General features: G+C 52.6%; 1 protein-coding gene across 3 annotated transcripts; it reads left to right on the top strand.

Annotated features, from left to right (window-relative positions):
* Positions 1 to 1601: 1601 nt before the first annotated feature.
* On the top strand, positions 1602 to 11079 carry LDLRAD1 (low density lipoprotein receptor class A domain containing 1). Of its 3 annotated transcripts, XM_065928984.1 has the most exons (6): positions 1602 to 1622; positions 2131 to 2185; positions 4888 to 5016; positions 7098 to 7235; positions 9381 to 9509; positions 10931 to 11079. In XM_065928984.1, exons 1-6 carry the CDS (start codon positions 1602 to 1604, stop codon positions 11077 to 11079), a joined length of 621 nt encoding a protein of 206 aa, XP_065785056.1. The 3 variants fall into 3 exon arrangements, with proteins under 3 accessions (XP_065785056.1, XP_065785060.1, XP_065785063.1); XM_065928988.1 differs by lacking the exon at positions 4888 to 5016; XM_065928991.1 differs by lacking the exons at positions 4888 to 5016; positions 7098 to 7235.
* The last annotated feature ends 1179 nt before the right edge of the window (positions 11080 to 12258 follow it).

A 12258-nucleotide genomic window follows, 5' to 3' on the forward strand; every position in this document is an offset into this window, starting at 1 on the left:
CAGCAGCAGCAGCAGTGTGATTCTAGATGTATGTGTATGTATATTTCTAGAGAGTGCATAAAACCTAGCCACTGGAAGCATACACGGCCTGTTCAGGAAACTGGTTGGCTCTGGGGAGGGAGGGAAGGAATAATACAACTGGGTAAAAGAAGAGGACTACCTGTGGTGTTGGAGAAGACTCTTGAGAATCCCTTGGACTGAGATCCAATCAGTCCATCCTAAAGGAGATCAGTCCTGGGTGTTCATTGGAAGGACTGATGTTAAAGCTGAAACTCCAATACTTTGGCCACCTGATGCGAAGAGCTGATTCATTGGAAAAGACCCTAATGCCAGGAAGGATTGGGGACAGGAGGAGAAGGGGACAACAGAGGATGAGATGGTTGGATGGCATCACCGACTCGATGGACATGGGTTTGGGTGGACTCTGGGAGTTGATGATGGACAGGGAGGCCTGGTGTGCTGTGGTTCATGGAGTTGCAAAGAGTCAGACACGACTGAGTGACTGAACTGACTGACTGAAAGTTTTGCTATACTTGATGGAAAGATGACTAAATTTCAACATTTCTTACCTCTGGATGGTGGGCTTCCCCGGTGGCACAGATCGTCAAGAATCTGCCTGCAATGCGAGAAACCCGGGTTTGATCCCTGGGCCAGGAAGATCATCTGAAGGAGGGCATGGCAACCCACTCCAGTATTCTTGCCTGGAGAATTCCATGGACAGGGGAGGCTGGCGGGCTTGAGTCCATGTGGTGGCAAAGAGTCAAACACGACTGAACACACAAACTAAGCACACAAATATTTGTTTGTTACATTATTTGTTTATTTGTTACATTATTCTCCAAGTTTTTTGTATTTTCTTACGTTTTTAAATTTTGTTTTTCAGGGAAAGAGAGGGGGAAGAAGGGAGACATTAGAGCAAGTGGACTGAGTGGGTCTGGTACAGTGTTGGGTGTTGAGTGGGGAGGACAAAGAGATCCGTCTACGGGGACACCACCTTTCTTCAGGAATGAGGGGGAGAGAAGTTTAGAGAGACAAATGAGAAAGCTGAAACTCAGGTTAAGGGACCTATCATTTTAGTGGAAAATACATATCCTTTCCACATAGATTATGTATTTCATTGGACAAACATCAGTGAAAACGTGACCCCTGCTCTTTAGCCACTGGAACCTTAATTCTGGGTCTTTCTGCCTGGATCTTCATGCAGCTGGGGGACACCTGAGATCCTCCATCTCATCACTGATGTGGAGAAAAATCACACACTGAAAAATTTCTGGGTTCAACTTCCCTCTCAACCCCACACCATGTGATTCAAGGGCAGTTCCTCACTCTCTGAACCACAGGCTCTTCTGTAACATAGAGAATTCTGGCGTTGGAGCGTGGCTGTCAGCCTGCAGAGTGGGAAGAGGCCAGGCCGGAGCAGGGCCCTCCTGCCCTTTCCTCTTCTTGGGAGGCAGCCTGGGAGGAGCCTGCCCACAGGTAGGGTGCGGCCAGGAGAGGCCTCCTTTCATCCCTCCTCCTGGCTGCCCCTGGTGACAGGCCAGGAACCTGCCGAGTTTTCTGCACTGCCTAGGGCCCGGAGACTGGAGCTGGGAGCCAGAGACATGAACAAGATCTTGCCCCAGGTAAGAGCTGCCCTGAGATGGCTCCTGACCTGGGGTGGGGGTGCAGGTCCCGGGCTAAGGGTGGGCAGTAAAGAGGGGAGACACTGAGGTGACTTGGGTCCCCTGCCGCCCCGGAGGCTCTCTACCAGGTTGTAGGGAGACACAACAGGTGAACCAGGTACATGGTTCAGGTGGTGGGAGCTGGGAAGGGCCAGGAGGCCAGGGGATGGAACAATCGACATTAAGGGGGTCACCTGTGGGAGCTTCTCCAAGGGGGTACCCCCGAGCTGGTTTGAAGGGTGAATGTTTGCCAAATGGGCAGTGGAGGAAAAGGCTTTCCAGGCAAAGGGCATAGTACAGGCAAAGGTGTGGGAACGTGAAAGAGACAGGAGTGTGGGCCATCCGAGTGGAGGGCCAGGGTTTCTCCCCAAGGTTCTTGGTGACGCTTCTGAAAAAGTTTTCAGTCTAGCTCCCTGAGGCTGGACCTCCCCTCACCTCAGCCCACCCCACATTCTGTTCTCTTGGGCAGGGGGATGCCAATGGCAATGCTGCTGCTGGAAGCAAAGCCCTCCCTGGAGGGGAAGGTAAAGGCTGGAGGGCCTGGGGCCAGCCCCTCCCCCACATGGGACTCCCTTGATGCTGGGCTGTTGCCATGGAGACACAAAAGCAGCTCCCTAAGGCTCCCTCTGTCTCTCAGACCTCTGCCCCGTTGTTGATGTCATCCATTCCCAGGGTCCTGGCCATCCGTACTGACGGCCATTTGCTAAATGCACATGCACATGTGAGCACGAGCTGTGAGCTGCCCGCCTCACAGACGTACAGTGCCCCTCACAACCCACAGAGGAAAGAGCTGTAGAGTCCAGACCCTGACTCAAAGGGTGACCCGGGTGGGTCTCTCTACCTCCGAGGGATGAGGTGGAAGGGGTCTCACGTTTATTGAGTACCTGCTCTCGGCTGCTGGCTCACCAAGTGACCAGGACAGTATGCTTTACTTCTGTGGAATAAAGAAGAAAAGAACACTTTTATTGAGCACCTGCTATATGTCCAATCTTGACACTCATTTGACCACTGAGGGGACAGACCCAGAGAGGTAGCTACTGCTAATAACTATCAAGGATCAAGGCCCTATTGTGTGCCCAGCACCATGGGGCCTCTTCTACACCCAATGGTCAGCTCCGAGGGGGTCTCCTCTTAGGTGCAATAGCAGACGAGGCAGCTGAGGTGAGGTGAGGTCGGGTGGTTCAGCCAAACTGGGATCCCGCACAGATGGGGGGCGTGAGGGAGGGTTCAAGTTCGAATTAGGGTCCCTTGGCTCGCAGAGCCCCAGAATCTTTTTGCTCCACGCTGGTGCTCATTTATTTCAAGCCTGCTCCATGAAGGGCCTGGTGTGGGAAAATGGCCTCCTTTTCCCATCTGTCCCCAGGGGGATCAGCACTTAAGGGCTTTCAGGCTTTGAAGTGCAACCTTCACCTGGCCGTGGACCCCGAGACGCTCCTGTGACCCCTCCTGCCCAGCCTGTGCTGCGCAAATATTTGAGAAGCAGCTGCTTGGCCGACCGACCAGGACGCTTCTCCTTGCCAGCCTTCTCGCTGTCTCCCTGGTTACCCGAGTTTACAAGGGAGCCACCAACCAAGGCTGCAGGGAATGTGAGCTTCAGATTTATGCTGCACCTCCTTCTATGTCTCCCTTCCCAAGGTACACCCACCCCGGGCTTCAGCCACACTTGCTGTCCCCCACATGCCATCGGGACCTCTACCCTCCTGCACCCTCTACCTGGACTGCCTTCTCCTTGCACCTTCCCCTCACCCACCCGTAGAAATGCCATCCCCCTTTACGCACCCAGGACACCTCCTTCACCACACTGGTCACCTGGCTGTGTGAGCTGCTGGGGTACAAGTACAGGTCTGACTGATGGACCAGCACAGAGCAGGCTGCTCTGAAAATGTCAGTGGACCGTATGGAAGTGACCTGAACTGACCTGAACTGGGTTCTTCCCTGAATCTCTAGGTCAGAACATTCACAAAGCACCTATTGTGTGCCTGCTGCTGGGCTGACCTCTGGAGACACATGCTCCTGCCCCTTCCCTCAGATAATAGTCCCGGGGGGACAGAGGAGTGCTCACGCTCTCCTTTTTACATGTTCAGACCTTGTCTTCTAAGTGAACTACAAGCTTTTGGAGGGCAAGGATCAGAGCTGTGATTGCTTTTACGTCCTCTACAGAGCAGGGCACCTAGTGTGAGTTGCTCAGTCATGTTCAACCCTTTGCAGCCCCATGGACTGTAGCCTCCCAGGATCCTCCAGGCCGGAATACTGGAGTGGGTTGCCATTTCGTTCTCCAGGGGATCTTCCTAACCCAGGGATTGAACCTGGGTCTCCCATGTTGTAGGCAGATTCTTTACCATCTGAGCCACCAGGGAACTTAGTAGGTCCCCAATATGATTTTCTTTCATTATTTCACAAGCCAGAAAAAATTCAGGAGCAAAATCAGTTAAAGACGTCACTGTCATTTCCAGATTGGCACATAGTAGATGCTCAATAAAGACAAATAGTAGCTAGAACCTTTATAGTATTTACTACGTACCAAGCCCTGTTCTAATCCAGTACCTAGCTTAATCCTCTCAACAACTCTAATGTAAGCGTTAGAGCCCCATTTCCCACATGGGGAAAATAGGCACAGAGAAGTAAAATGGTTTTTCAGTGTGGCCCAGCTGAAAAGTGGCGGAGATGGGATTCCAACCAGCATCCTGGCAGGTTCCAGAATGAACAATCAGTTGACATCGTGGAAAGAGCACCAGTTTTGGCAGCAGATAGATGTGGACTGACATAACAGCTCCACACAAGGGGGCCTGGACTTTTCCTTCTCTGAGCTTCGGTTTCCTCATCTGTAAATAAAGGTAGTTTTGAATAATGAAAATAATGGCTATGAAGGGCCTGCTTTGGTTTCTGCCCTGTGGCAGGAACTCAGTAAGTAGGTGTACATGTCTCCTTCCCTCTCTCCTGAGGAGACAGACTCATAGAAGGACATGAGGGTTAGGGGGTGGAGCAGAGACCTGGGACCCTTGTCCCGACTGCCACTCACCTGGATGTAGGCCAGGGCCAGACGTTTGGCCGGGTGAGTCCACAGGCAGAGCCGAGAGCATCTCAGTAGGCTTGGGAACGCCCTCTTCCAGGGAAGCCTGTCCTACCCCAGCACCCCAGTGAAGAGGGATCACTTGTAGGGTTCAGGGTGGGGGATCCCTGGGCCCCGGCACTGGCTGCTCCATTACTGGTTTCCCACCCCACACAGCGGACTGCAGCCCTTGCTGCTACTCACGCCGAGGGGCCTGCCTCTCAGCCTTCCTGATACTCCTGCTGACAACTCTTGCAGCTCTGATCGCCCTGGTCGCCATCCTTGGACCCCCATCTCGCACGCCAGGTCAGGGTGGGCAAGAGAGAGTGGGTCAGACTTGTTGGGAGGGTAGAGGGAGCACAGAGCGATGGGGGAAACTGATCCTGCCTGGCTTCTCGACAAAGTGACTTTTGAACAGTTCCTTAGGGTGCATGTACAGATACACACTGACCCTGACATGCGCACATCTCTGAGCTTCCATCTGCACATCTGTAGCCTGAGCTATTGAAGTGGACCCAGCTATGATGCCACCTCCTCCAGGAAGCTTTCCCCTGCCTGCCCTGTTTAGGAGCCTTGTTTCAGCTCCCATTACTCTCACAATTCTTCTCCCCCAGGCCTGATCACCCAGAGTGGTGTTGTCCTTCTGTGTGTCTGTCTCCACCACAAAGGACAGAGATCTGTCCAATGCAGCCCTGAGGCCAGGCAGGCTTCAGCAGTGAGCAACAACACCAAACGTGACCTCATGGAGCTAACAGTTTGCAGAGTGACACGGAGGTTAACCAATAAGCACTTTAAGGCAGGCTTTGAGTCTGGAGCAAGGCTCTGGCCAGTCCAGGGGTCAGGATGGGCACCTTGAGAAGTTAAAAGCACTGAAGCATGAAGGGAAAGCAGGACCGGTTGGTGGAGGGGGTGGCAGGAAAAGCATCTAGGCACAGGGAACAGCATGTGTGGAGCCCTTGGGGTGGGAGGAAATATGAGGAGAAGGTCAGTGGACTCGATGGACAGGGCAGCAGGTAGGGCCAGGGGCCCAGGGCCCAGTGTCTTGAAGGCTGCACTGGGGAAGGAGGTCACCATCTGGAGAACCATGGGAAGGAATTAAGCCGGGGATGGAATGTCACCAGACCTACATTTCTGAGAGATGCCTGTTGCCTAGCAGGAGGGGCTAAGGGGACACAGTGAGAGTAGCGGTAGAATCCACGGCACCCTCGTGCCTGGGCATGGACACTGCGGGTAGATGGGAACACATGCAGAGTTGCCTCCATGCACACACCTGTGTGTCTGTGTGTACATGTGTGCAAGCATCTGTGTGTATGCACATGCTTGTATGTGCAGGAACATATCTGTGTGTGTGTTTGCCCTTGTGTGTGCATGTCTGTGTTTGCGCAAGTGTGTCCAAGTGTGTATGTCTGTGAGCAGTTGTGTGTGTGTTACAATGTGTCTCTGAGAGCCAGCCCCCTCACACTAGCTGAGGCCGTTCCAGGAGATGAGCTGCAACCCACATAAACTCGCCCCCACCTCCAACCTGCACACATGTGTGTCTGCGTGCATAGCCCGCAAAGTCGGACCTCCCAGCCCCCCTGTCAGTTTCTCTCCCCTAATTCTTTGGAGCAGCCCCAGGGCTGGGTGCTCCACGCAGTGGGACAGAGGGAAGACTCTCCAAGGGACAGACACCCAGATGGTCCCCATCACTCCTGGGCACTGCAGAGGCAGCCCGACCTCAGGAAAGAGAGAGGCAGCAGCCTGGTTATTAGCTGTGTGGCCAGGCCTCTTGAACCTCACCAAGTCTTACTTTTCTTATCTATAAAATGAGGCTAATGATGACACGTTGCACAAGGATTCAGGGAAACAATAGAATAAAAATGTGAAGATGTTTGCAGCCTGTCAAGCTGTCCCAGACATAAGGACTGTGGCATAATGGTCGCTAGCTGGCCCTAGGATGTTGCCTCTGACACCCTCACCTGCACCAGGAGCCCTGCCGTGAAAACCGTGTCACTGACCCTCGGCCTGTCCTGGGGAGCTTCTCGTGAGGTGGTTGTTCAATAGACATGGGAACCATGATTTTCTCTGCACTCTCTCTAGGGTTACTCACAGAGAGGCTTTTATGTCATCTCCCCAGCAGCCCCACGGGGTGTGTGTCATGCTCCCCCCTTTGCAGACCAGGAACCTGAGGTGCAGAGAGGTCAGGCCACCCACCCATAGTCACACAGCCAGCGCAGTCACACAGCGGTTGAACTGGGGCGTGCACACCATCTTCAGTGCCGAGTTCAGTGTCCTCCCCGTGGCCCCAGCCCCTCGCTCCAGCTCAGGTGGGGCTCAAGGGGAAGAACTTGGTGATGCCCTTGTGAACACCACCCTTGACCCTTCCGGGGCTCGCCCTGCCCACCCAGGGGCCCAGGCCTGCGTGACGCAGATGAACAGGACGGGCTTCCTGTGCAACGACCGGAGCAGCTGCATCCCGGCCAGCAGGGTCTGTGACGGCGTCCGCACCTGTGCCCATGGTGAGGACGAGGAGGAGGCCTTGTGCCGTGAGTACCTATGCCAGGGCCCCTCGGGAATTGCCCCCAACTCCAGCTCTCCCTGCAGCCAGACTGAAGCTCGACCACCCTGAACGTACCAGGCACCCTTGCGTGCTTCTATGCCTTTGCTTCTCCCACTCTGTCCCCGTCACACGCACACACATATGCCCACACGAGGGAATGTCTCCATTCTGGGCCTGGAGAAACTTTATGCAAAGTTATGAACTCTCCTCACGGCAGAGTTCAAGCGTTACCTCCTCTAAGAAGCCTTCTCTGACCCCCAAACTAGATGACGTTCCCTTTACTGGGTTGTCATGGCCCCTGTGCTTACCTGTGTCCCAGCCCCAGTCACCTTGATTGTCAATCTCATTTGGCATGTTTGCCAACCCCATCAGACTGTGAACTCCTCTGAGGCAAACCTAGTCTGCTTGATCTTGGGGCCCAGGGCCTGGCACTGGGCTCTGCACAGAGAAATATCTGGAATGATGTGTTGAATAAATGATGAAATTAGTGAATCAACCAAGGAATGAATGAGAAGGTCTAATTCCAGACCTTAGACCTGACAGTTCTCAAGAGAGAGGAGCATGGCAGTTGCCACAGAGGAGGAAAAGAGATTGGTGAGTTAGAGTGGGTGGGGTGGGGTAGCTTATGAGGGGAGGGTCATTGCATCATGAGCCCTCAAGACCAGAAGAGATCTTAAATTCATCTAGCCCATTTTCCATCTCATGCCCCAATCCCCTCTGCCATCCATCCTCTGCGTACACACTCCCAGGATAGGAGTTCACTACAACTTGAGGCAGCTGCTCCTATCACTCTGGCTTTCCCATGGGGATGTCTCCCTTGTACAGAGTTTAGGGCTACCTCCCAATAGCGCCCTTGACTGGTTCCAACTCTAACCTCTCATCAACCCCTACCCTCCAAAAACCACATGTCAATCTGTTTCCCGTGATGGTGGCACTGCGTGGATTGGAGATTGCTTTGTTGTCCCACATGAGTCTCCTCTTCCCTGAACTATCCTTTGAACTCCCAGTCACCCCGTTGTGATTGGTCTTTCCCACTCCACCAGCATCCACAGAACACAAACCAACTGCCATGTCCCTCTCCCTGGACTAGCTTCAGAGGCATCCGTGACACTTCCGGCTGGCTCTGGCCAGTCCAGGGAACAAAGACTTTTCCCCTCCTAAGTCTGGGTTATATCTCTAGGGATGTGGCTCGAGTTAGTGTTAATTTTTGGTAGCCCTGTCACACTGCCGTCTAACACAGAACCCACTTTCAAGAAGGGTTCTATGATTCCCTCTCACAAAACATGTGAACGCACATCCCCTGAATTCCAGGACCCAAGTGCAAGACTTCACATTTATTCTTTTTTAAAATCATTTATTTTATTTCTTTATGGCTGTGTTGGGTCTTCATTGCTGGTATGGCTTTCCTCTAGTTGCAAAGAGCAGAAGCTACTCTCTAGTTGCAGTGCTCGGACTTTTCATTGCAGTGGTTTCTCTTGTTGTGGAGCACGGATTCTAAGTGCAGGGGCTTCAGTAGTTGCAGCACATGGGCTCAGTAGCTGTGGCTCTCGGACTCTAGAGCACCGGCTCAATAGTTGTGGCTCACAGGCATAGTTGCTCCATTGGAGGTAAAATCTTCCCAGATCAGGGATTGAATCCGTGTCTCCTGCATTGGCAGGTGATTTCTTTACCGGTTAGCCACCAGGGAAACCCCACATTTATTTTTGTTGTGTTCCAGTTGGAGGAAGCTTCCTGGAGGTGAAGGAACTTGAATCTGGACTTGCAGGTGGGATGGTTTTGGACAGGTGTCGAGAAGGACATTTCTGGAGGGAGGAGCAGAGTAAGACATCGTGTGGATGGGAAGGAGCAAGAGCTGAGTAGGAGTGAGGAAGGGAGAAGCAGCTCTGGGCATCCAGTTGGATAAACAGGGCAAGAACCCTCATCTCCCCTTGACTGACCTCCTCCCCAGGAAATCTTCTCCTTGTGCCCTTCCTGGATGCTCAGGGACCCCGGGTTTATCAGTTGCCACGGTGGTCAGGACAATCCCCCTCCATTTAGCCATGAGACACCTGCAGCCTGAGTGTACCAGCCTGAATGTACCTGAACTGCAGCCAAATGTGGACTTGCTCCTGCCTCCTCTCTCCCTCTGCAGGAGCTGTGCCCCAGAGCCTCCCTGGCTTTCTCGTGGCTCACTGTGGAGACCCTGCTTCCTGGATCTACTCAGACCAAATGTGTGATGGGATCAACAACTGTGGGGACTGCTCAGATGAACTGAGCCCAGGTGGGGGTCTGGGCACAGGCCGGGCTGGGCAATTGGCCAGGCAGCGGCCGGAGGGCAGAAGGTAGCCAGAGAATCTCTGAGGTTCCCCCTGCGTCCCCTATTCGCATTCTAGGAAGAAGTTTTCCACTTCTGCCTAAATGCCTCAAGTGGCATGGTGTTCATTACCACTACAAGTGGTTCCTTCTGGAGGGTTATTCTTCTGTGGTGGGAAACTTAGTTTCAAGGTCTCAAATGAGGAAGCCAGGGAGCCCAGAGGACAGTCACAATAAGAGTACATGCATGGCCCAACTGGGGTTTGAACCTGGGCTTCCCTCATCTCCTCTGCACCACCCAACAATCCTGTGAGGAAAAGCAGGGCAGGAATCACTGGCCCCAATTTATATGTAGGTAAACGGAGGCCAGAGGGGAGAAGCGACTTAGTAAAATGAGTGATAAAGAGGGAACTTGGGTATAAACCCAGGTCTCCCAACTCTAAGATTTGAGTTCTTTCACTGCCCCAGAGTTTGCTCCCAATCTCCTCCCTGGCATTCAACCCACAAATATGTTCTGAGCACTGTTGGGGGCTGGCCTGGTGCCAGGTCCTGCTGGGAGACAGCCAGGGGTCAAACATATGTCCTATCCCCAGGACTTACATCATGCTAGTGACCAAAGGTAGTGCCAGGAGTCCTGGAGAGGTTTTTGTTGGGGGGAAGGGGAGAAGAAATCATCAAGGGAGATCTCTTAGAAGAGGCTGTAATCAAGCAGGCCTTAAAAAACAGACAGGGTTTCACCAGGCAGAGGCTGGGTGTGAAGCAGGGGATGCTGGAGACCCAGGGTCCAGGGTAAAGGAGGGAAGCCTGCAAGGTTCCCTCAGGGAGTCATAAGTGGGCTGGTGGGACCAAATTTAGGGTGAGAGAGGAGGATGGGAGATGACATGCACCCAATAATATTTGAACACTGACCGTGGGCCTGGCACTTGGCCTATCTTTCTTAGTAACAACCTTGAGCAGATGAGGAAACTGAGGCTCAGACAGGGTGAGAGACTTTGTTGAGGTCACACGTAAAGTCACACAGAAGTTTAGCCCTTCTGGATGGCACATATATGGTATATATGCCACTTCCTGCTGCTTTGGTACCTAAGGCAGATACTGCTAGGCTTGAATACAGCCTCAGTGTTTTTCCCAGCTCAATAATCCTAGTGGGGCCTACTGATGGATCACATGAGATGAACATGAGACAGGGTACCTGTCACCCTGCCACAAGGAAGCCACCCCAGGAGGCTCTGAGCTGAGCTGGGGAGTCTAGATCCTCTCTTCTGCAGGAAATAAGGAATACAGTCAACCTGTGTCAGACAGAGTGGGGCTGTGGGGGCTATGGCCAGTTGCAGGGCTAAGGAGTGTCCTGGTGCATGGGGCATTCCAGTTGTTCTTCTGTCTTCCCAGTGACTACCTGCCCGCCCTGCGGCCCTGGGTGGTGGCTCTGCCCCTCGACTGTCTTCAAATACTGCAGCTGTATCCCCAGGAGCCTCTGCCGGGATCATGTGCAGCATTGTTCCGACTGGTCCGATGAGTACTCCTGTCCTGGCCCTTGACTGAGTCACCCAGGCCAGAGTGGGATGCTGGCTGGAATGGTATTGATAACCCTTCACATGTGTTATGAATCCAAGAGCAGAAAGGAGTCTTTGAGATTACATAGAGGAATCTACACACCATTGTCTCTGAATAGGAATTGCCTCTCCTGCTTTCAAGTTTTTCAACCTCTGCTTGAATTCTTCCAGGGATGGGGGGCTCATTACCATGTTAGGCAACTCCTAACAAAGATGAGGGAAATCTGCCTCCATGATTTGAGGCCTGCCTCTGGCGACACACAGAGGAAATCTGTTCCTTTGTTCCAAGACAGGCTTGTAGATACTGACCTTGTCACTCCTTGGAGAAAATAAGTTTGGGGCTTGAACACCAAGCTGAGAAGTTTAGCCCTTCTGGATGGCACATATATAATATATATGCCACTTCCTGCCGCTTTGCTACCTAAGGCACATGTTGCTAGGTTTGGATATAGCCTCAGTGTTTTTCTCAGCTCAATACTCCTAGTGGGGCCCACTGATGGATCACATGAGATGTACATGAGACAGGGTACTTGTCATCCTACCACAAGGAAACCACCCCAGGAGGCTCTGAGCTGTAGGAAGAACAGCTTGAGGAGCCCCTCCTCAACCCTTTCCATCTCCTCTCCTCTGAACCACTTCCACCCTCACCCCAAGACCACTGCCCAACCAAACAGCCCAGGTTCCTTCAAGTAGGGATTGTATTTCAGTCCCAAAGTCTGAGTGAACCAGCTGTTTCTTGGCATATATTCCAGCTTTACAACACCCAGGCAGGCATGGATGGATATATCCATTAAACAGATGAGGAAACTGTGGCCCCCAGGATCTTACAGCAAAGTCGGGCTCAGAAGTGGGACTCAAACACGGTCCATGGTGTCCCAACCCAAAGTCGTTTTTGCTACCAATGTGACCCTATCTTGGCCGGGGTAAAGGCAGAGTCTCTGGGTTTAAAAATGTAGCTTGAGGGTCAGAAAGTGTCCCACCCTTATTCTGAAACATGGACTTGGAATCTGGCTAATAAGAGGGTTCTTGTTGTTGGAGACCTACATATCCCTGTTAGAAATTAATATAATCAATTCTATGTATCAGTCTCAGAGAAGACAATGGCAACCCATTCCAGTGTTCTTGCCTGGAAAATCCACTGGATGGAGGAGCCTGGTGGGCTGC

Source organism: Muntiacus reevesi, chromosome 1 (genome assembly GCF_963930625.1).
Source record: "Muntiacus reevesi chromosome 1, mMunRee1.1, whole genome shotgun sequence".
NCBI lineage: Eukaryota > Metazoa > Chordata > Mammalia > Artiodactyla > Cervidae > Muntiacus > Muntiacus reevesi.